This window comes from Battus philenor, unplaced genomic scaffold, assembly GCF_028537555.1.
Source record: "Battus philenor isolate CCGP_79_NKW_IND1 unplaced genomic scaffold, ilBatPhil1.0.hap1 SCAF_21, whole genome shotgun sequence".
Classification (NCBI taxonomy): Eukaryota; Metazoa; Arthropoda; class Insecta; order Lepidoptera; family Papilionidae; genus Battus; species Battus philenor.
This window is the reverse complement of record NW_027181684.1, coordinates 6701501-6728066: the sequence shown is the minus strand read 5'-3', so window position 1 is coordinate 6728066 and position 26566 is coordinate 6701501. Positions and strand designations below refer to the sequence as shown.

General features: G+C 32.8%; 1 protein-coding gene across 1 annotated transcript in view; it reads right to left on the bottom strand.

Moving 5' to 3' along the window:
• Positions 1-26566, bottom strand: part of AdamTS-B (ADAM metallopeptidase with thrombospondin type 1 motif B) — a 77997-nt gene that overhangs the window by 7950 nt on the left and 43481 nt on the right. The window contains exons 4-9 of the mRNA XM_068766303.1: positions 23756-23918; positions 15807-16418; positions 14798-14977; positions 13518-13768; positions 6496-6609; positions 70-216 (exon numbers count right to left, since the gene is read on the bottom strand). Coding sequence (XP_068622404.1) covers positions 70-216; positions 6496-6609; positions 13518-13768; positions 14798-14977; positions 15807-16418; positions 23756-23918 — 1467 coding nt within the window. The remainder of the gene's footprint in view (positions 1-69; positions 217-6495; positions 6610-13517; positions 13769-14797; positions 14978-15806; positions 16419-23755; positions 23919-26566) is intronic.

Genomic DNA, 26566 nt, shown 5'->3' with positions numbered 1-26566 from the left:
GTTCCATTTTAAAACTAACTACATATACTTAATTTGAAACAATAAGGATTCGCTTTTAATAACACATACTCAAGGAAATTGGTGACGTCACGTTTGCTACAGCGTGACCAAGCAACTTGAACGGTGCCGGCTTCGAAGATAGGCGTCATGATGTGAAGTGTCGAGCCTTCTCGCCGGTGGCAGCCGATTTCTTCTGTGTCATGGTACAAACCGAAACTGGAAAAATTACAACATTTAAAATTTACATACCACCGTAATCACAAAGTGGATTTAACTTTTCTTATAACCCATACACTGAGTATGTATGCTTCTAAAACTGATGTTGCTATACAGAATACCTATATTATTATATTAATCATGATATTATTCTTGCAGATGTATGCAGAAAGCCATGTAATTATCTCAATTAAACGGTCCGTGTGGAACACCCACGTATATTACTTCACACAACAGTAATGGCATTTGGAATAGGGAACCTCTGTCTACACCTAAAGTTCTGTATTCCTAAACTAATAATTCGACAATTAACACAGAGCCGCAGTTTGGCCCTCTCAACCCTAGAATGTTGAGAGATACGAGTGTTGAGAGATAGCTCAAGCCGAGGTCCCCTCTTGGAGGCCCGTACGCCCAGACATTCCGTGAAGCATTCGTCTAAGCGATATATGAGCTTGGCTACCTCACCTTCGAGTTTAGTTACTGTATAAATGTTTACAATAAGCGTCACCTTAAACCCAAAGAAGCTGTAATGGCCAATCGGCGTAGGTGATTGATACTAAGCTTAAATATTGTTCATAAATAAACAAGCAGCTAATAGAACACGGTCAGTAGGATGATGATATAGTTAGAACACTAAGCTATGTCATGCGCTTGTTTCGATTAAGTGATTTTTTACATATCATTACGGTAACGGGCATAGTAATGCTTGAATCGTAAATAAACGTCACAATCCTAACAACTTTAATATTAAAGTAATGGTTTGTTACTCTTTAATGATCAATCGGTCGCAGGTCAATATCATTGGTAATAACGAGAGGTATTTCAAAGCTTTGAACTTTGGCACATTTGTTAAAGATTTATTACAACATAGCACTAGACGTTGTGCATTATTGTTATGCATTTGGAGCGATATTAGAGAAAATTTGTTTTTTAATGTTCACCTCTTAATTTAAACGTGAAACAATCTATTGATTATTATATTATTCAACGTTATCTTCTGTAACTATATTGAAACCAATATTATTATAATGTAGGGTTTTTAAACCGTAATTTGAATTTTTTTCGGATCGAATAGTCTATGTTGCTCTATTGGTATTTACAGCTACCGGGAGTATTGAGGAGCCAGTGCTCAATTAGCGTTCATTCTAAACCTCATTCTTGGTAGGGCTTATTGAGAACTCTATGAGAGGCCTCGACTCAGGCCATTACATATTTTACTTCGTGTGGACTTTGATTCAAATCCTGAATGCGTATACGGTGAATGCGTATAGGTGTTAATTATTTGGCCCGATAACACGATTTATATTCAATGAATGACTTTTTGGTTTGTATTAAATTAAGTCGATAGTAAAATCTATAAAACTAGTGACGTCGTACACGTAATAAACTACTATGCAAAATGAATTATAATTTTTGGTTATAAAAATTTACATCTTTATGCAAAATCGATTTGGTATCATTGTTATTTATTCATTATTTAATAAATCTGCATATTCCAATACAATAAAAAGTTTAAATGATATTTATATATTTCTATTTGATAAATAAAGTCCTTGTTGGGCTGGATTATAAACTTATTGTGTAATATGCATAATGTTAACATGTTTAACAATGTTCGCGAGTGTTTACGTCGGTTGTAGATTGTGACTAAGACTTTAAAAAATAAACTTGTGTAGCACGATTGCTCGGCGTCAATGCACCGGGTGCATTGTACTCGTCGAGTGATGCATTCATATGTCTACACTGTGAAAGAAGGTCACTGCCTGCATAGTGTTGTTTGCACAACTTACGTAACTTGTATTTATTTAGGCACGTACGATGCGTCTAATGCGCTTTCGTAGTGATGTTCTTTTACACGAAACACGTACAACATTGCCCATAAACATAAAAGTAAAATGTGGAAGTCAACAAGATGTTTGATAATTTGAATATATTCCGAGTAAGAATAATACACAAAGAGCAAATTCCGTGTAAGACTAGAATTTAATGGTTAAAGTATGAAATCACTAAAGTATTAGTAATTAATGGTATTATAAAGGGTAATTGGGAATAGGAAGTAAAAGCTTTAAAGGGGTAAATGAATAACTCATTTATTGTTAATTAATGTGTGGTACAAGCTAACCAAAAATCAATGAATTCAAAAGCAATAAATTCTTTATAGAAAACATAGTAAGAATTTTTTTTAAATTTAGTGGTTATCAGCTTGTCGCTTTCGAACATAAAAAATAAAGTAATGTAACGTATTTCAGGGTAAATACCATATACAGGGTTATAGGAAATGGGTGTGAAAGCTTATTGCAGAAAAACTTAAAAATACAACATATTAATGAGTATACTCAAATAGTAAATACCGTTCAAAAATAAAAAGTAATGGTTAAAACAGAACAATCACTCAAGTGTTAATAAATGTTTAATATAAATATGCACATATATAAATATATATACATATATATGTATATATATAATAGTTTAAAACCAATTTGTATCTTGAGTCATAAATAAACACTTGAGTCAGAAAAAAAATACTTTATTTTAAGTACATTCCCACTTCCGTCTTTTTATAGTATACACTAAAATGTTTGTTACTTCTGATTATCGAGTACGGTCGTGGTTTCTTTACCAAAGATAATCTTATAAAGTTATTTCGTTAAAATATCAATTTACCATGAGACTTCTTTTTTACAATTTATTACATTTTTTTTCACCACATACCATAGTGGGTGATATATATTAATTGATTGAATTAAAGTGTTCAATAATTTCCATTTATCCTCGATAAAACAAAGATCCACGTTATTCGTTTAAGTAATATCATAATAAATATGAAAATTTATAATAGCGGCTAGACGTTAAGAAAAACATATGGTATTTTCATAGGCCAGCATCTCGAAAGCAACGTCCTTGCGGTAATCTCAGCTCGGAAACATGACTCAGCCTTTACAATTGAAGTGCTAGGCAACCGCTCCCGAATAATATACAAGACGGAATTATTCCCGAACGCGTACACACCCATTTATTACATTGGTATAATAGATCGTGGATTGCGCAATCCTCTGTTAATGGTCGGAATGGCGATCTCAGACTATGGTCTCTTCTTTATTAAATATTTTATAGTATTAACGTGATATATAACAGGACAAATGTGTAAATAAACAGGTAGACTCAATATTTTTAGGAAAGAGATGCAATTTAAGTACTTTTAAATGTCGCATTGTTTTTATACCATAAAGGGAAGTGATAAGTATTGCGTTCAGGTGATGGAAAGGTTGAATGGATAGCCGCTCAATCAGGTGCATTGACGAGCTATGAGATCAAATGAAGAATGAAGAGATCTGCACAGGAACAAAGTTCCACCGAATCGGCAAGTTGAAGTGGCAATGAGCAGGCCTCAAAGCGCACAGCTGTACACCAGCTAAAGTTCTGGAGCGGAGACCATGAATTGGTAAGCGTAGCGTTCACCCATAAGGTAGACACACAACCTTGTTATGGTCGTCGCAAGATGTTCGGTGTTATTTGCTACGGAGGTTTAACGAATATCATTTTCAACCAGTCTTTATTGTAATATTCAGGGGAGACCTACGTTCAGTAGTGGACGTATATCGTACGAAATATTTCATGTCATTAAAATCAAGATTGTTACCATTAAACGACTCTGTAGCAATGTTTTAATAACCCATTTTACGAGAGTCCGCATCGTAATTGTGCCATACGCACGCTGTTTCGTAGTAATACGGGGAACCAATGCACGTAGGGTTGCCAATTGTGTGAAGTTATTAATAAACGAGCTTTGAATAATGAGAGAAATTTTCTGATATGATATTTTCATTGTTTGGCGCACAAAAAGCTCAAGCAAAACATAAGTTTTAAAGAAAATCGAGAATCTTTAAAAAAAGTTTAATACGAATTTCTTAAATATTTAATTTATTGATAGAAGTTACAAATTCGCAATAAAGAAGTTTTAAAATTCGGTAATAATAATATTAGATATGTGTTAGATGCTTGATATGATGACATGATGAAGACATGTGATAAGGTTTAAGAAATCCGTTGATGGACCAAATAAAAAGCATTCGATATGATAGTAGCTCCTGAAATTGGCATCAGATCACTACAACTTATTTAATCATTTATTTATTTTCTTTGTTACCGAGGGCAACTAATGAGGTCGTACTTTACTGACCGAATATAAGCCTTTTTTGTCTATTACATAAAAAATATTATTTTTTACATACAGAAATACGAACTTTTATTTTACTTTAATTAACTAAATAACATAATAATTAAAGAAATGTAAACAAGTTATAATCAAATTAAACCAGTATTCATTATAATTAATTAACAAAGACAATTCAGAGCCACAAACATGTTACTTTCAGCACATCAACACGTTCACAGTATAGGTATTATTGAATACAAAGGCTTAAAAACGTTCACTAAAGACCGGTCTGTAAGACTGTCAAATGAAATGACTGACACCCGACAACATTACGCTCAACAGAAATTCTATGTCAGCACATGTATCTGTTAATGATTTGACTAATAACGTAACAAAAATATAGGCGCTGTAGGTTATTTTTTCAAAAGGAGCTACCAATCCTACTTTAAGTATTTCAAAATTCATTTCTTTGCTAATTTCATAAGCCAAGCTATTAAGTTGATCACAAGAGTTATTACGAATCACCTTACTCCAAAAACATCTCGTAATCATAAACCGCATTGTACAACTAAAGACATAGATGTATAACCGATCCCAAGACTTAGCGTGTGTGAACCATGTCAAACCTTTCGATTAAAACTGTCTTAAAATGACTGTCCAGAAAGAAAATGCGTTGATAATTTATTCGTATTCTGGACCAAATTAATAAGCTATAGAACTATACACAGAAGCGAAATAAAGCTACAATGGACTATAAGAATAAAATTTCGTTACGATTTTACCGATTATACGAAAATAAATCCTTTAACAATCAATGCTTTGAGCTTGTTTGGGTTGAGCTTCGTTCCATGAAGTTGTGATTTTTTTTAATAGAAAAATCGTTTATAAATAGATCTTACAAAAATTGGTTATAACATATGTGTATATAAGTATGTATAAGTAATATGTTCATCGAGTCATGGAGAGCCTTTTATCAGAAATTCTCTACGAGATTAGGAATTCCACCACCAAACATTCCTAGGCCGACAAGGGAAATCTTATGATTTTTCTTTTCTTTTCATTGCTGCCTAAATATATTCTGCAGATCCACGCAGGTTCGACCGGAAGGAGGCGACAGGAAGCAGAGAGCGCATAGCCTAACAACTCTTTTAAGGTAGAAAAACTCGGGAGCGGACTGTGAAGTCTCGGCAAGTGCCATTCATTACATAATACTATTTTACCGAATTGGGAATCCGCCGAGCTCTTAGATCACTTCGGTGGTCGTTCCGTAAAGTTACAAGGATCAAGGGCCTCCCACGAGTGGACTTCGGTTTAGCCGGTCACTTTTCAAGCGAAAGTAACCGACGTCGGCTAGCGGATTGTACACATAGCACGCAAAACAAATGACCGCTGGAGCTTTAAGCTTCTGCAGTGTTACACTCACAAGGCCGACTGGCGTTTTCGTAAAGGTCTTCAGAAGACGCTGGATGCAGCCCGCTTTCAACCGGTTCTATTAAAAATTTATGGGGGAGGTCTATGCCCCTCAGTGGACGTCCTACCTAGATGATAATACGCAATGACAATTTTATTGTATATACGTCGGTATATAATTTTAATTGATAACAGTTTAATAAATAACACTAACTTGAAACATTTTAACTAGATAGGAAAATTATTGATAACAACATTAATAATGCAATGTAATGATTTTACACTAAGATTTTATTACCAGTCAATCTAAGCCAATCTCTAATACCATTGTATCGATTTTGATTGCATCATTATACATGTCCTCCACATTCACTAATATGATTGCAATAACTTCAAAGACCGGTTGTACTGGCATTTTGTTGAGTAAGTTTTCAGTTAATTTTAAACTCGTATTGACTAGATAGTTTTGATAAAGGTTTGGAATGAATTAATCAAATGATATTTATTTTTATTATGTTGATTTCTATCATATTGATGGCAAATTTAAGTATTTCATAGCTTATTAGTTTTTGTTTTACATAATTTTTAATGTCTTTAGAGTCAATTACGTATTAACCAATCTTCTCCAAGATATTCAAAATTTTATGAAAATACCGGTTTACTTATCCCTAATAATACTATGATTATTATGTCGATTTGAAGGTGTGACTGACTTGTGTCCGAGCTCGTGCGTGATGGTATGCGCGAGCATGATGCCGTTGTCCTCGTTCACCGAGCAGCTGCGGTCCGGCTTGCACATCCCTGCCACGTGTGCCACGCCCAATGTGCTGTAACAAATTACAGGTCCTGTATCACACGGCAGACATCTTGCAGCCAATTTAAAAAATTACAACATTATCAAATAACACAGTTCTAACTTGACAATTAATGTGTATGTATTTTTGGCAGTAAATGGCATATATATTAAATATTTTTTAAGGAACTTCAATTAATACCACTAGTTAACATAACAGTTTACAGTATGTAATAATTTTTTAAGGGAAATTGCACATAGGCTACTAAATAAATAGTTGAGTGTGCAAGAGTATTTTCTGTATGCGATATGAGATATTTATGTGGTATGGAATTACAGCTACATTTCTTAACAAAACCTTTTTTTATAGTAAATTTGTAAAGATGATTCAGCAAATGTGTTACTAAGCGCAAGCTACTTACCAATTTTTCTATTTATTTTCATATAATGATCCGAGCATGTTTCAGGAAAACAGAGAAAACATTAGGTTTTTTTTTCATACAAACACAATTATTTTAGAAATGTCCCTAACAAAAAATTGACGTCAGTGAATACAAAAAACAAGGCAAAATCTATTGAAGCGATTAAAGGGACCATTTTGATAAGCGTTTATTTATTATTTTTTAAAATACTGCGACAGGTCAATACCCAAATCAGTACTAAGACTGTTAGAGCAGCTAGTTACAAAATATCTGATATCTTCCGTTTCGTCGACTATAGCATTTTAAAAACTCATAAAAATTGCGAGATTCGTTTATTTTTCATTCGAATACTTAGGCAAATTAATGCATCATTCAGATAAAAAAACTTCATAAAAATATGACCAAACTATTTTAAATTCTAGTATATTTCGGATATTTGTGTACAAATTGAGCACGTTTTGGTCTTAATTTATACAAAAATATAATCTTTAACTAGAATCAGAAACAGTAGAGATAAATGTAAAAATTATTAAAAGATTGTGGTGTGCTGTTATGTTTTCTTATCGTAACAACTGAAGCAGCTAAACAAGACATGTCTTTGTCAATATTGATTTAGTATGGTTTACTTTGACTGCAGATAAGATTTCATAACCTAATAAGAGCTTTATCTATTCCACTTTAGGCTATTTTTTAATATGAGGAAAATGGATTTTTACTTTTGACACTATGTGTAGTTTGCCTTGCATAAAATAATTTAAGATGGAACTGTTGTGATAAAAACGCTCAAGATAAATATAATTTTTCGCATAATGTTATCTGTCTTTTTAATATTTCCCACAGTCTTTTTAAAGAGATTAACATCATCAACATATCAGCTGATAGACGCCCATTGCAAGTAATGGTCCTCACTAAAGATCGTCACGGTGATCAGTCTTGCACTACCCAATGTCGTCAGCCCACCTATTGGAGAACTAATTCACACTGCGTTTACAGGCTCGTGGTCGCCAATCGAGAACCCTTCGGTTCCAATGACTGGAGGTTGCACGTGCCCCGCCCACTGCTACTTCAGAAGAGCATATCCTTGATTACGTCGGCAACCTTGATTTTCCTGCGGATGACCTTATTTATGATTCATTTTGCAGCAAAATCTCAAGGATAACCCATTCTGTTGCTCTAAAGGTGACCACTTATAACACCTGTCGTAAACCACCACAAACGAGATTTATATCCGGTTTCTTTAATATTTTAGAGGTAGAAAATAAAACTGCATTTAAACTCAAAACATCGCGTCATCTTTAAGTAATGGTTTTCATGTTATGTTTAAAAGACTTGCACGTACCCTTAACTTAAAATTTATAGTTTTTGTAGCGTAGTGTATTCGTAAAATTAGTTCAGACACTAACTTGCTGTAGAGTAAGAAATGGAATATAAATTAAACACATTTGAAAATCTGATATTAAATATGAAATTTACAGTACGGAAGAATGTTTTCTGTCACTATTAAGTATCTTTAATAAATTGAGTGCCTTTTGATATGGCGACTATGCAAACTATCTTCTTTTATATAGAACAGATTTATAACTAGTTATCGACCGCCCGCTTCGAAAACTTAATAAACCCCCTTAACTTTCAGTGCGCAAGTAATTTCGTGAAATCCATTTTAACTGATTTCTACTTGGAGTGAGAAATATTTTTACCAAATTCAAAGACTCAAAGACTTATCATCCCAAAGATGTCGGGATGAATCAGTACATGGGTGGAATAGGGTATTGCTTATATTTTAAATTTTTCATTAATTTACTTGCTTAAAATTAAACAATGACAATAAAGTGTTACGATAGTTCAAAATATTTTTTAATAATTTGTTTATCGCTTGTGTTTATACTGCAATGAATACATTACAATGGTTTTAGTAGAATAAACGAGTAGTGGGTGTGGTGCTCTGGAATAATTAAACATCGTGATTGTGAGTTGTGGGGCAGGCGCGCCGCAGACGCCGTGTGGACGGGAATAGGCGGCTAATAATATGCGCGCGCGTCTGAATCATAACCACGCGGAAGCCGACGAAAAGCTCTATAAATTCCTCCTAACAAATACTATATACTACCATACGCAAAATGGTAACAAAGAGTTAAATAGACCCATAGCCATATCTTTTAATTTAATTGTTTTTAATGTACCGTAATAATTCTGTATATAACTCAATCAATGCACATTAATTCATAGCATATTCCTTATTTTTAATCGATAAAAACATTTTTTATTTCATCTTTTTCCAAAGTAGTAAGGAACTATAAAAATCACAATAACAATATAATAAAATAGTTGTTTACGCGTTGATGTCTTTTACTTTAAGGGAATCTTAACAGACCCCAAATAAGGTACATTCGGAAGGCGGAACAAGTACAGTTTTTACTAATCGTATACAGTAAGATAAAAATTAATAGTATAAAAGGCTTTAGTCATAATTAAATCCATTACTTTAAGTGCATTGTATAAGTTGTCAACGAGTCGTCGGTAAATGTTAAAATGGTTTTTGCCATGCTCACCTCTGTGGAGGTCCAGTGTAACTGGAATTGGAATTAGTTTCGAAAACTGCGTTACGAAATCCAACAGAGAGCCGAGCCGCGCACGAGCCGGCGGTTCACTTCCAAGTGTTACTTTAGCTTTAATTGACCGCAAACAGGTTGTAGCTTCACGCCAAAACCACTTGCATATTTTAACCTTTTCGGTGCTGCTTTTTACCAAGGATCATAACAATAACATTAAATGAAAATGTATGAATGAAATTACTTCACAATCATACTGTATTTATAAAATGAATAAAAACTCAAATATACATATTTACAGAATATTTTACATTAAAATTGAATTGTTTTCTTGTGATTTTTACAGGTTTTACAAATAATTAGTTGATCGTTCTAAATAAAACATATAACGGTTAAAATATTACAAAAATTATACGAAATTTTAATTTTAATTTGTTTCTTTCAAACTGAATGGTAAATTAAATATGTGATAAATTAAAAATCAAGGTTTCATTTCTTCTGACAATAAACAAAAACATACTAATGTTAAAATCTGTACACAAAAAAACAGTTAGAAAAAACCTGCATTACAATTAGGCAAGTCGTGCGAGATTAGCGCGCTTGGCTGAGGTGAGATAACTCGGTGTTGAGCGACACGAGACCGCGTGGCGGCGGCGAATGTTCGCGCCACTGAATTACAATCAATATACTTTTAATCAGAAATAAATTGAACTATTTATCAAAAATAATAATAATTATACAATGAGTATAGTATTTATCGTATATTATCATAGTAAAATGTATATGTTCACTTAATTAATTATTTTCTGAAAATATTTATACACATGCCTACTAATTATCTCTGCATCACCTTGGGTTGACTGGTAGAGAATGCTTGTAAAGCATTAAATCCGCCTTTATAAAAGTTGTAAAAAAGGTAAGTAAATAAATTAATCACCGTTTCAGCCTATAGACACATACAATGCATAGGCCCGTCTCAAAGATATCTGTGGAGGAATATATGTGATAATCGCCACGCTTGTCAGGCGTGTTGGCGATCGCAATGTGGTATTATAGTACGCAGGTGACGCTGCTGCCATTCCTTTGGAAACTTGTTTGTGAGCAGTGGCAATCCTATATAATTAATACACAAAATGTGAATTATATAACATAGTATCTCGAGAATCGAACCTCGCGACGAATAATGGCAAGTCTCAGTCCTCTACCGCTGGGCTACTACTGCTTAGTATCACAGCTCAATAAATAAATAAATTAATAAATAATAATTTACTAGTTTCTTGTAACTGGTACCCCAGGGTTCTTATAGCTAAGAATAAGAATAATGTTTAAGTCACTGAATTGTATATATATATTTATTTAGTCAGAGTCGTCAATTTAATGATTATCTATTTGGTTAACTTTTTATCTTAGTTTATTTTTATCGCCACATGTTGTAATTTAATTTTTGGTTCAAAGATCTTGCGTACCTGTTACATTTAATTATTTTTAACATTACTCACACTTAATTTATTATTTATTAATAGTTATGGGTTATAATTGAGTAGTAAAAAGTTTAAATATCCAGACGGCGACGAACAACTAAAGATGATGGTTCCGAAAGTGCAAATAACTTATATGTGGGGAAGTGGGTATCGATACGTAAAACTTTCATGGTTTTTGATGCATAATGTATCGCTGTATCGAGGCCTGCCCTGGGCGTGGACGGCACCGTTACAGACTCATTGTATTTTGATTGCAGACTTCCCAGAACATTCGACTACTCGTTTGTACCGTTTACCGAACCCATCGAGCTTCCTTATTGCATTTATTATTCACATTTTGGTGGAATTACGTGTCCCGTATAAGAATGAATGTTCCTTTGTAATCAATTAAATTAAAGCAAAAACCAACAGACAGGTTAAACGGCGACACTGAAAATAAATAACGAATTGCATTGCCGGCTCTTTTTATTTTGTAGCTTACAATTTAAATTTAAATTAAGACCACCGCAAATAAATGTTATAAAACCATATTTTTATTACTAGATAGAGGTATACGTAGGTGTGATTTGTTAAGTAAGAACCAGTCTTTGGCAAGAGTCGTTCTTATATTTATGTAACTCTGTTCGGTTATAGGCTTTTGTTAAAGTAATGAATACCCAATTTGTACACACCCAAAATCCTTGACCTTAATATCGGCTTTTGAAGCGACTGCGGATACAGACAGCTCTGTTAGCTCTTTGCAAACATTAAAAAAAAGATTGATAAAATCTTCTTGTGTTTCACCAGTGATTCTGTCTGCATCTTAATAATTACGTTCTCATTATGTTTTAACATAACCGTATTGCATTGAAAATGTTAACGAGATTATAATCTTAATTTGATTCCTGAATCACATTTTTTTTAAACTCATGTAATTTACGTGTAGAGGATGTTTACATATGTTATCAGTGAGGATTACTTTTCAAGAGTTTGTACGACAAGTCTGAAATTTTCAAGTGCCTCTTTTTTAATCTTATCGAATTTTGTACTATTTTTTGGTCTACCCACATAAATGTGTTATATAAGATTTCATATCTGAGATTGCAGCTCGATATTTTCTTTTGGGTTATGAAATGACAGCACCGGTTAATGGCCAGCGTTCGATGAAGTACACATGACCGATATAAACTTTACAAGAAGGAAGATGAGAATTTATCATATGTACATGTGTCATATTGCCTAAATCAAACCTTCTAATGACGCATTAACTTTGTTTCCAGTAGTTAATTTTAACTATATTTTAACGTTTTTTTTTGTATAGAGCAGGGTTGATCATTATATATTTATTATCTATATAGATATAATTTATATATTACTTGTCTATATAGTTATTAGTTATAAAGTACGTTAAGGTTCTTGAAAGATAAATTTGAATTTACGGGGAAACATTGTTTTATAAATGATATAATATTTCCACTTAGATACTGAATTATCACGACATCTTTGGAACAATAGGACTTAGAAGCTAAATTTGGTAAAAATATTTCAATTACCGTGTAAAAGTCAGCTAAGTATAGAGTTAACGAATTTCCATCCACAACGTTTTGCGGGGCCGGTCATTAAAAAAATGCATATTTTCAAACTGTAGCTTTTATAGTCCATATTAATGGGTATGTTAAACATACCATTCTTGGTAAGAACGAATTTTATAAATTCCAGAGATGGAAGGCGTTCGCAAAGCAGTTGGGGGATTGCTAATGTTTGTATAAATTATACAACTTAATTACATGATGGTTTTACCTATTATTCCTATCATTACGTTTTAATTTAGTTTATAGAGTACGTATTTATAATTAGGAGTCCGTTACTGTTTACGTAGGCAGTTAGAAACGATTAACGACGCCGAAGTATCTGCCAGGTGAATTCGATCATGTCAGAAGTGTTCTATTTCTAGCCGGGTTAGTCACCGGATCTCTATTTACTTTGCTAGCAGACGTTCGCCCCTGCCATTGACCTTGTCACAGTGATAGAGATTTCACGTGATATTTACAATATATGAACGAATATATTATTGAATAATGCATGTATGTTTTGATACTGAGGGGACATAGAGATCTGAGTTAATTATTCTTTACTTTGTATCAAAACAGGATTTAAAAAGATATTAGATGGAATGGGTAAAATATGAAGTACAAAGTGCGATCTTCAAATGGCAATTTTTTTCAGACAGCCATTGGGTGGACTTTAGTACGAGCGGTCATCAATTGATAGAAAGAATTGGAAATGTATAAATAAATAAATAATAACCGTAGTGCTTTTAATAGGATCTGTGGAGTTTTATAATTTAAACCTAATTATTGTTAAGATATACGTATATATCAACCATCGACTTAAACTTTTAATTGTAAGCCTATGGTCACCTTTTTATTTCTTTCTGCTACTATGCCCTTGTTGGTAAAACACAAATTTAATTTAATAATGAATTCAAATATATAACAAGTATATACATACCTACAAGGAGTATCTTGTTTACTGCAAATGTCTTGCCTGGTGACCAAGATAGCAACGTCATGGTGATGAGGATTGTCGTCGTCGTCCGGATTTAGTTGTTGCTGCCATCGACAGAAGGAGACCAGCGTCGCATCAGCGTTTGTTGACACTTCCAGCTCTGGTGAGGCGTGAGCTTCTTCGACCATTATAATTTTTACTATGGCCACTTTGATGTAATTTCCAATAGATGGGTCCATGTACAGCGAGGAAACCTATCGAAGCATCGGTTAAAGAAATCACACTGTATTTTCTTTTATTCACATGTAATACAAACAAAAGTTCATAAATATTATGTTATATATCGCTTATGTATTGCTCCTAATATTTGAAAGGGAAAACTGACCTCTTTCGACTATAAGAATCATAAGAATATAATTTGTTCTTCAAAGTCAAATTCAGATAGGCAAAATCGATATTTTATTTTAACATTATAAGTAACGAGTTACCACCTGTTGATAATGCCGGTGTGCTGAGAAGAGCCGGCCAGAAACCGATCCGAGTTACTCTTTTAAAATTAAATTTTACGATATTTGATGTATGTGTATATTATCAACCGTGTAAATGAGTAAACGAAACACGTTCCACACATTTCGACTTACTAAAAACTCATGAATGCTGTTAGAAAATTGATTTAATAATATAGCTTTAATTTAAGATTTAAACTAAGAGACATATATATCTCGAAACTTTTTTATTTATTTATATATAAATACGTACACACATATATCATGTTGACACATAAGGATTACAGTGTTATCGAAACCGCTATACCGCGCCTTAGGTATACACGAAAACAGAGGGAAATATCGCCTGCTCTTTTCCGTCAGTCTTGTGTTTCTCAATTGCTGTTTTTGTTTCTCAGCCCCCACCGTCCGGCTATTTCCCAAGGTGTGGTACTGTGATTTTGGTAGCGCCATAGATCACGTTAGGAATGCCTGTTATATAACTTGTCGTACATGTAATGTGTAAAGCAGATATGATCTACACTATTTTATTGATTTATTTAACTCTTTATGCACATCAAAGCACAGGAAGAGAAAATAGACCTTATAAAATAAATAAAAGGAGAAGTATAATCGGTGGTCTTAACGTAAACGGCGATTTCGTAACATAATAATATAAAAACTTAATAAATATTTAGTTTAATGATATAGTACGAGTATATACACAGGCGTGCGTCAATCGGTTATGTTCAAGGCGTCAACGAGAAAATTAAAACAATACAATAAATTTGTACAAACCATATTCATAATCGTGAGGAGGTAGGTTTCAAGTCGTCCTTGATCGTGGAAATCAGTCATAGATTTGTCAGCGACTAGCAACACTTCGACATGCCGGGGCTTGCTAACAGAGCGAGTGGATCGTTTCGAACTATCTCTGCTTTTGTGCTTGTGGTGGTAATCCAAATAGCGGCGACTGCTCTAAAATAATACATTAAATTGTTTCACGTGAGAAGTATATACGTGTATTATATTTAATATAATATATTAAAGCATGCGTGGTTCTTAGGGGTTGTTCATAAAATAGGTTCGCTCTGGAGGTGGGTGAGAAGATCGCTTAGTTTGATAAGAGATGACACGAGGGGCCTAGGTCTAAAAAAGGTGACGTTCAGTGTTAACATACTTTAATACCGATTATAGATATCTTACAATATTTAAGAAATCCTTGGACATCTGAACAATTAACAAACAACCTAATAAAATTATTCGCAGAAATTTTAATAGTATTAAAATAAATCAAATTTTTGTATGATAATGTATTATTTTTAGGGGGGAGAGCTGTAGTTACTTAATATTTCAGGGGATGAGGGTTTCAGAAAATGTAGACTGGCATGATGAGGGAGGAGGTGTTATGTAAGGTGAAAATTTAGGAGACGTTTTTTATGCCTTTTCAAGTCTAACAGAATTTCCATGTCTTATAGCTAGCATTAAATATTTGATAAGTAGACGATATCAGCATTTCGCAACTAGAAATCGAGGGATCGTTTTAACATGCTCGGTATATATATATGTGCTACTGTATTAGCAGTAATTATACTTGTAAGTAATTGCGATTTTCGTACTAATATAATGTATACAATTTGTTGACATCTTACATTATGCAATTTAAAGACCAATTTAAGCAAAAAAAAATTAAATATACAAAATTGATTATGTAATATTACCGAAGACGGTATTCAGGTCATACTATTTGTATAATTAATGGAGTTGGTAAAAAACGACAATTAATTATTATTTAAAAAGGCCTTACCTTATTATTCTTGCTGTCAGCTATGGTCTCATTGTGTTTGTATACGTTATAAGCTTTCCATTGATATGGGGGTTGTTTCGTCCCGCAGTTCTTTGGTCTCTTTCGTCTTCTTCTTCGATTTCTTGAACGTCGTAACTTAAGTCGATTCAACATTTTCTCTCGACTCTGACTTTTTGAATTATATGATTCGTATGAATTACTGGTTTCTACAGAGTAACTTTTGGAGTCAGAATGTAATCGTCTCTGCTCCATCCGTAACTTCGCTTGATGCCTCCTAAATTCAGTAGGGTTAAGCCTAATTGCTTCTAATCGTTTTCGTCTTCCTTCTAAATATTCTCGTCTACGTCTATCCATGGCCTCTTTACTGTTTCGGTTTTCATTTGAGTATTTTTTTAAATCAGAATTAGCTTTTGTGTTTTTAACTTTGTTATCGTGGGAAATGTTTGAATTAGATTTGCCGTTTACTTCTCTTTTTGTCCTGTGGTATGCTTTAACTTTATCAACGGCTGACCGCTTAAATATTACGTGTGGCCGTCCCGCAGAAATATCGGTGGGAACTTGATTGGATGGCTCGATCCAGTATTCTCCGTGCTCTGTCCGTAAAAGGCCCGCCTGTTGGAAATAGCAAAAGCAAGCTAACGTTAATAACAATTCTAAACGAGAAATTTTCTAATAATAATAAATCAATAAAAGATTGAAACCTTTTAAACCAGTAGTAAAGAAATTCATAAATAAACAATTTTATCAATCCTGCTATGTGCGTTAATACATTCTTTATTTTTTTATATTATTTGAATATTGTAATCTTTGCATAGATAAATATTAGACGTGCCGTCATTTTCAATGTAATATAATATTTACTCTAGATTTGCCTATAACTCACGTTGTTGTTGTAAATTGTATAACCGGTTTTGCGATACGATCACCAAATCTGGCTATTACCGCTGTGCCGCTAAGATAATTATTGATAGCAAAATTTACATAATTTTGCACAAAAGTTAATTTAACTCGTGTAGCATAATTAATTAAGTGCGATAGACACAACTCTTAACGACTGATAAATTTTATTTTTATACATAAAATATCGTATACATAATTTTTCTGTTTTAAGACTTTACCGTCTGTTTAACTATTGCTGAGGTCCGACTGAATATAAGAACATCAAAGCTGTCCTTAAGTATGCGGAGACCAGGACGTCCGAAAAAGCTTTACCACGCTCTTCTTCAACACGCTTAACAAAGCTTTGGAATTAGATTTGTGGGATTCGCCGAACGCATATCCTAGTCCTACGATAGCTTGTAAGGTAATACTGCTTGCGGCTGTTTGATACCGGGTGGGGTGCTGTAGCTCTATGTAAAGATTTAAAGGTCCTAAGCCAACATTGTTGAAAATACGGTAGTCTGCGAAAGCACTCCCGTAGTTTTGATAAAAAGCGCCAAATATACTATGTGGTTTTATCCAGTATCCAGCATAGTCCTTTCGTTTCCACCGGAACTGAAGAGGATTATGAACGATTTTCTCACAAGACAAAAACAGGCAACTAAATATCTGGAGGCAATCTCTATCCGTCAAAAACGAGATGTATATTTATTAAACAAAAAAAAATTGTTCACAATTTTGCTGCAAGGCATAAAGTAATTTAAAAATTCATTGCTGCTGGTACCAGTATTTGTTTTTGATTAAACATGTTTCGTTAACTAAGAACGCTTGAGTATTACATTGTTATTTGTTATAGATATAGACATTTCCATATGGTATCATGTTAAGTTCCATATATATTGATAGCCTAGCGGTATAGACTGAAACTTACAATCGTAAGTCGCCGGTTGGATTCCCGGAATAGAGTCAAATATATAATTCACATTTTGTGCATTAATTATATAGGATTACCACTGCACACAAACAAGTTTCCTGCGGATGGGCAGCAGCGTCACACTACGATCGCCAATCTGCCTGACAAATGTGGCGATTTCGGTTTATTCCCTTTGGATATTTTTGGGGGAGGACCTACCTCTAAAGAGGGCGTCTATGGACTACGATATAATATTAAAGCTTATAAAAAAAGGCTGTAGTCTTTATCTATGTAATTTTATCTATGTTATGTATATTGATCTATGTAATTTACTTTTTTATTTATCATATGTAAGTAGTTAAATTATTTACTTAATTGTTACATGTACATGTTTAAATCTTTACTGATGGTCAGTTTAAAGAATTCAAGTACCAACGATACAAGGTAATCACGTACTACTTTATTGTCTGTGGTTAACCGTCAACTAAAAAGCTTCTGCCTATCCGACAAATCGCTAAGTGTTATTGATATAACACTTCTATTATTCTCCTTACGAAATGCATGAGCCTTATCCCATAAAAGTTGCACAATAACAACAGTTTATGACTGCTTTTAACAGTTTACAGTGTACAATGCAATATAAAAAGTAGTGTTGACGTTTTATATTAAACAACTAACTAAATTAAATTATTATCTTCATAAAATTCCATAATTAGTAAGAGAAATACATTTGGGTCAAACATGTCACATCAAAAAGATTTCTAATAATAAAACAATAGCAAAGTAGCTTTTTAACTTGTCTTATCAATATAACAGTCTTCAAAAGTATACGTTTAAAAGAAGAATGTTCTAGTATTTCTGATAGCACCTTGAATTTTAATCTTTTAAAACATTTACAATAAGGCTATTAATTAAGATCAGCGATTTTCTCTGAATCTTTGGTTGGAATATCAGGTATCCTGCTGGATCAGCAGATTGCGAAGGCTGCTTAAGAGAATGCTTCATGGAGAGACCAGACAAGGTCGCCGGAGAGTTAAATTCGAGGTGGACTGTCACTAGGAACACGTTTAGCATTCTGATTCAAGGTTCCCGAGAAGTTTCGACTTAGGCTCGATCGGTTACTATTTTTAGATTACGTCGTTGTTGAAAAAAAACCTCGTATTTATTTATAATAATCGTCTACTAAGCTTCCTAACTTTTGCGCTGAAGACGAGATTTTCATCCGTAAAATAAATATTAAAAGTTTCAATTTAATTGAAGAAATATATCAATAAAAAGTATAACGTTAGAATAGAAAACAATGGAAGAAATAAATACTAACGGATGTATTTATATAATAAATAATTGGCTGCGTGTGAATGTGGATATTTTTTGTCTCATAAATTATAATAAGTATCTTCTTATAAATTAAAAGTATCATCTAGTTAGTGCATAAGTGGTTCCGTTTGTTCATAATTTTATACAAGTCACTTTAGTTTTATTTTCTGCGAAGTTGTTTATACTGAAAACTACCTTGTTAATTATTGGGATTATAAAATGCACTAATGGTATTTTTAATGAAAGACAAATTTACCTAATTTTTAAATCAATTTTATACATAAGATTACATTTTTATTGGCTTAGCACTATTAATTTTGTAATTGACTTACGTTTGGTATAACATTCTTTAATAAAAGTATTAATCAACACACATCAAAATAAATGGCCTTCGCCTATTAGCCTTGACTAAATCATTTTTATCTTTTTTACATTCAAATTAATTCAAACATTAAAAAAAATGTAATACAATATAAATCACAAATGTATTTGAGTAACTTGTCTTGTAAAGTTTAACTATTTTTTGAAAATACGTATCGAAGCTTAGTTTAAATGAATGGCCTGCTATAAATGCGTCACGTTTTCAAATTAGTTTTTATTATATATCGAGAGATATGATAAAAATATAGTCTGTTGTTTCCATGTGAAATTGGCAATTTTTTGACTTCCTTTTTGAAACAGAGTTATCATTGTCTATTCGCCTTAGATCATACTCTTTTGTCTTCTGGTCTCTGTTTAATTTCTAACATTTAATCAATGGATTTTCAATAATAAAAACACATTATACTGGGACAAATTATATTCCATATCATAGAGGGGATTTGAGGTTTGCTTTTGAATTTACATATACACAGACCGTTACTTTTACGTATATTCGAGAGCTTAAATAAAAAAAAACAGGCGATGTTAGAATGAATCATACGAAAATCAATCTAACGTACGATAAAGCAAACACGTTTTTTCTGAGATAAGTTTTTAGATTTGAATGTATTAATGCTTTTAAAGTGATTGACTATCATTGCCCATTCATAATTTAAACGCGCCAGACAATTTGCGTTTTATATAGGCGTCTATAAAAGATAGCTACAAAATTATTTGCTCCGGTGATTTAAAATATTTTAATGTCAAATTCATATATTAATATTTATCCATCATAGTTAGGCAAACTGTTTTTCTTAGAATTAAATATATTTTGATGACGACTAGCATTAACTTAACTACAACACAGTTCCGCCTTTATATTAACCTTTAAGATACGCTGATAATAAAAGATAAAAAAAATATTTTTATGCTTCCTGCCAGTCCAAAAATATTTTATAGAGAATAATCAGAAGCGAAAATCTGTAATGTTAAGCATATAATTGGTATTTGCAAATATGAAAATAAAATAGTGAATTATAATTGTATTAAAATAGAAATCGAATCACTAAAAATATTAGAATAAGGTACATAAGTAGGGCTATTGACTATCCAACGTTATTATTGTTAATTTTTTCTCCTAAGATGATAATTTATATATAGAAATTATGGAAATGTTTATTTTGCTATTTACTTCTTTACCTCAATAAATAGAATGGATTTATAAAATGCCTATAATCACTGGTTTACAAACAAACTATTAATATGTACGTTAGGCACACAATGTAATATAATTTGAGTATATATAACGATTAAGCCGAGGTTCGGCCCTTTCAAACGCCCTTAATTAAGAATCCTAAATACAATTCAAGTGACATCCCACGCTGAATGGTCCTTGCCCAGACACTCCATGCAGCATTCGCCTTATAGAAGAAACTTAATAGATAGGGAGCTTTTCAATCCTTCGAAACAAATAACGTTTCGATCCGAGCTGACGTTCGCGCTATGCTACCTCAGGACCACCAGCTATAAACGCCTAGAGGTAAACATTAAAAATTGTTAATGTTGTTTCCAACCACTCATTTTAGTAATGTTTGAGGTAAGCCTATGTACAGCTATGGACGTCTTATAGCTGGAATGATGATGATGATGATAGGGTAGACTGTAATTTGTATACATATATATACATATGTATGTATATATGTAATTGTATATATTTATTTTACACCTTGTATCTCCTGAGCTGGCTGTCGCCTCGCTCTTGGTAAAAGTAGGAAAAGGAAAAAAGGACTGATTGTAAATTGAATATTGATCGGTCCAAAATTGTTTTGTTGCATAGTGTTTAATTATTTTATATTGTATATTTCTTTTATCCTTTTAATTTCTCGGGCATCGCGTACTCTGTACTTCTATGTTAATGATTGTCAAAATTTTTTCATGTAAATGAATATTACGAAAAAGATATTTTTTTCGTAATATTCATTAAAATGAAAATCATTCACCAGGTGACTAGTGACAGTTCCTAAAAATAGAATTGCGGGACTCTATTAGTTCACATTTATATAAGATAGAAGGATATTACCCCCTGTCTATCTGTATCCTACACAATAGAAAACTGAAACACCGTAATTCTTATAAGTTGTTATATACCGTAAGTGCCGTGGTAATTGCCCCGCGGTCGTATCTGCTTACAATTGACCTACATCTTTTTTTAAATAAACTATTATTTTGTTTTATGGAGCCAAATCAATGTAAAAAATCAAACACCTAACGTTCTTTACACATCGCTTAAACACAAAAATTTATTTTGAGTTTTTCACGTGACATTAAAAACACGTTTAAAAAAACACATTCCTATAATTAGATTGAGACAAAGACTGCATTTCAAATAAAACGAAGAATAAACTTTCTATAACCTTGCACATCGATTACGAACAACGGCGGGCAAACTTTAAATAAATTTGTTTGCCCTGTACTCTTTCCTTTCGTATTCTTTACGAGAACATTGAATCTTTTGTTATCGTGAAACACGTTTACTCAATTAAAAAATCAAACGTGCCTTTATACCGAATATTATTTTATAATAAATGCATTTCCTCAAAGAAAATAAATTATTAATATAAAGTAAATATGTCACCTTCGTTTTGACATATGTTTATTGGTAATGTCATCATCATCATTCCAGCTACATCTACTAAACGGTCTGCATCCAGCGTCTTCCAGTGACCCTAACAAAGTTCTCTGCCCATAGTGTAGGCCCACGATCTCCATTCGTATTGCAGCGGCTTTGTGTTATTATTTATGTATGTTGTTTTATTATGTTTTATGTTGCCTCCCACGCGGTTACTTTCTTTCGTCGACGGATCTTCATACTTCTGATTATTTTTTTTGTTGGTTATGTTTCGTATTTGTACATAATTATCAATTTAATTTCTTACATTTTTATCAACAACGAAATAGAATCTATTTAAAAATCGGATCATTAACAGTTAAAGATTTTAGTTTTCTTTGAAAAGTTTAGAATGATGATATTGTTTTAATAAATTTTGGATGCCTATCACAATTTATTTAATTATAAAAAGGCGTATTGTTTGTTGACCATGTAAGGTAATCATTAAATCTGGCTTAAAGATTTAACCTTGTTCTTTAACAATGAGATTCATGTCTTTTTTTAATTTATAGCGTGTAGAATAACCGGCAATAAAACTTGTCGGTGCTTGATTATTCTTTATTTTTTGTTAGGTATATTAAAGTTATGTATTAGTGCAGTGAAACAACTATTCTCAAACAGCGGCTAATTGTCTATTTTTATAAAAGGTAAATGCTCCATGTTTTGCATAGATGTTTGTATATGTATACTCTGTACAACAAGATAAGAGCAAAAATTAATTTTCATTAACTTTGCATTTAAATACTTGTTTCAATTTAAGAATATCCGAGATTTCTAAATTAGCATATTCAATACTTAAAAACGTAAATAAAGAGGAATTAAATATATACATCATCACCATTATCATCATATAGGCCGATAGATGCCCACTGCTAGGCGTAGGCCTTTCCCTTTAAGACCGCCATGATGGCCGGTCTTGCGCTGCCCGCATTTAGCGACTTTATGTGACCTCAACTATGTCCGCCTAGTGAGAATCTTACCAGCACTGCCTCAACCGGCTTGCAGTCGCCACTCAAGAACCTTTTGTTCCCAAAGACCGTCGGCACGATGTGTGTGCCGACCACTGCCGCTTCAGACGACAAAGACAGTTAAAGACATCAGCAATTATGAATATATACCACTCAGAAAAAACAATTAGGCGAAGTTCATCCTTTTTGAGCAGTGCTAATACATTTATCAACCTTTCATCCTATCTATATATTGACATGTTTTGTACGAGTACAATAAATTATTTTGATAGCATTATTAGGATTTGTTGTAATTTTTTTCTTTACAGTCAATCGCCATTATTCTATCTTAAATACAAATCAATTTTAATCTTAAGATTTTCGTTAAAGTATTCGTTAGATTGCTAAGGTATTTCCTAAAATGTTCTTATTTTCTCGTTCTATATTACCTAATCTTAATTTATATTTCCATATTTATCGGTGCAACTTTGTAATTAGCGAACTGTTTCATTTTATATTTGTTAAACCTAAATTTGCGAGCTGTATGTAAACTTGTAATCTGTAAGCTTTCCTTGAATATTAAATTAATAAATGATGTAGAATAACTAACCTTCATTACTTACAAAGTTAATAATTGATGTAATCGACGGTTGAATATCGAGTAGAATATATATGACCAGTTTCTAAAAGGTCGTCATGTTAAAAATTATTAGCTTTTAAACACTGATTAACCTGCCTTGGGTTGAAAATCGTGGTTGGTTTGAGAAAAAATAGCTAATTATTGTTTAATCCGATCCAACGAATAATTGAGGCCTTTTGTAAACTGGGCGAAGGAAAATAATTTAAATTAATTTAAGGCACTTACCAATCCATCGCATGCTGATAGCGCGACACTAGATGCGGGCTGCCCCCTCACGGAACCCGTGTAGTGGCAAGATGTCGCTGAAGCTTGCGGCCTCTGCCGTGTACGTCCGCTCGCACTATGTCGCTCTACAACCATTGCCGGCGTTATGAACGTTACCGACGGCCTGTACAGAACGTTACTTAAGTCAATAAATGACACCTGCTAGTAAAACACACAGACATACAGAATATTATTGCTTTAAAACAATATGTCTATGAACTTATACACATTAAAATCAGTACACATTATTATTATTTTAACTATAGAACGTCTACTGACGTCAACAGTTGACTGTAAGTTTGCTGTGGAACATGTTAAGATATTAAATAAGGCACTGCTCTGCGATTGCGCATTGCCAGTTATTGTTCTAAAGCCAGACACCCAGTGCCGTAGCTGAAGTATTTGAAATTATTTATGTTTAACTTCTTAAACACCTATAAATCATCTAATGGGGAAATTTTTTGTTTAATAAGTAATGCGTTGTTTACCGCCGTAATTAATCATTTCAGTCATAGGACGTCGACGACCTGCATCCACCACCTTCCAATGACTTTAATGTACCATTTATTTAAACAAAATATTTTCATTTAAAGCTATAATCAACTATTTCAGTGGTTAGTAAGCTGTGGCCTGAGAGAGACTTTTCGCTAATTGATTATTTTTACTTTCTCTAAAATAGAATAACCTAGTTAAATAACTGAATCTTCTGTTTGTGCTAACACATACTTTTAATTAGAAAAGAATTTTAATGTTATAAAGAGAGCTAGCCCTTGAAGTTTTATAAAATAAACAATATTTATGTTCGATACAAATTTTATTTAAAGTACAGTAAGTAAACATGTACCATAGCGAAGACAAGAGAGAAGATGTATTGTAATAACCCTTATTATTTTCCTTCAAACTGACTTAAGATATCAAATTTACTTAGGTTTTTCAAAAAATAGCTTTTCTAATCAGTTTAGTATTCAATGTATTTTTTTTTCTTTCAAACGACGAGCTTGTCGACCTTGCCTTAGCTATTACTCCGTTTAAATGAGGCGTTTTATTAGATTTTTATAATAAACGAATGCATTACAGTATTACGCGCTAAGCTTAATGTGGTTCTTAAAAACATGTGAACCAAACGGGGGTAATTACCTGGTAACCGACCCGACATCAACAGAAGATTAACGAGTCAAAATGTGAAGTATAATCATGACAGCGTAAATAAAAGAGAATCTTGTAGCGAACAAGCTTAACACAATATGCCATATGTACCAATGTTAAGTTCTATACGAAAGGTTTATTTACAAGGAGTTATACAGAATGATTTTTTTAGTTGTAAATGCTTAATATGTCTGGGCGTATAGCTCATTTGCTGCACATATATGTGTTATATTAAAAGTACAATTATTGAACTTACTTCGAAATTTTAATATTATTTTATTCACTACTTTTAAATACTGTGTATGTTAATATTGTCATTTAAACAACGTGAGTTTAATTAATTTATGTTAACAAAAAGCCACTTCTAAAGGTTCCCGGCTTGTTTTGACGTGGTCTGGTACAGTGAGGAACCTACATGGGCAGACTATCAGAGCTGGCCCAAGACGGTAGTTTCGAGTGAGTTCAGAGGGGCCACTTCGGAAGCAGGTTTGCAGTGGATTAAATAAAGAAAAACAAGCCTTTGTTACCGCAGCGTGGGTGGCATTTTGGGTCCTTACGGAAGTCCATTACTCAGATAAATTTAAAAAGAACGAAAAGTGAGGAACGTCAATAGTTCCGGTGAATCCTACCTCGGAGAAGTTGTTGGTTGAGCTGCTGGTTTTTTTAAAAAATATTCCTAAGGCCTTGTCATACCGTCATTATTTCAGTTCTAGGACATCCACACTGGTCATGGATTTCTAACAAGACTGGTCGGGAACGGCCCGTATCGCTTTTTCCAACCACATAATGGCGAACACCGTCTTAAGAACCAAGGACAGGTCACGTCGTTGCAAAACCGACGTAACCCTTCCTTGCATTTAAATTCACTTTTCACAACTTACAGCTAAAAATCTTTTTGAATAAACGACACATATACAAATTCATTATACATTATAATTGGTTCATATATTATAGTAGTAAGACAATCGTGTGGTACCGATTACATTAAAATTATATTATTAGAAGTAACAAGTGCCGCGTATAACATTTGCAAATAGTGTAATTATTTTTTTTAACGATACCTTGATATGAAATTGGAAAGTTTTATCGTGTTTATCTATACAAACTTTTTGCACCGATTAATTTGAACGAGATGATAAAATTAATTTATGACTCAGGATAATTATAGGCTAGTGATTTTTATTACATAGAATGAAAGTTATTTCCGTTATATTCTATAACTTAAATATAATTACTGTGGAATAACAAGCTTAGCTCGCGCGTGTATTTTATTTAAACTTGATGAAACCCAAACGAGGTTTATTTTGATTAATTGTTGAAACTGGCTTTTGATATCACTAACATGATAGATTTCTCTTTTAGTAATCAATTTTAGATAAATTAAAACTTTTATTTATCTTGTTTTATTTCTAGAACACGTTTAAAATTTCTATAGGCTCATATTTTTAAGATGTTTTGATCATTTCATCATAAACTTGCAATGAATTATGTATTTCTTAAAAAAAAAATGTTTCTTCTCTGCTGTGGACTTGAACGATTTGCCACGGTAGCTTATTTATTTAAATAAACTTTACTGAAATTTCTTTGCTCAAATATCGTTTTAAAAATCAAGTTTACTCTGGACTT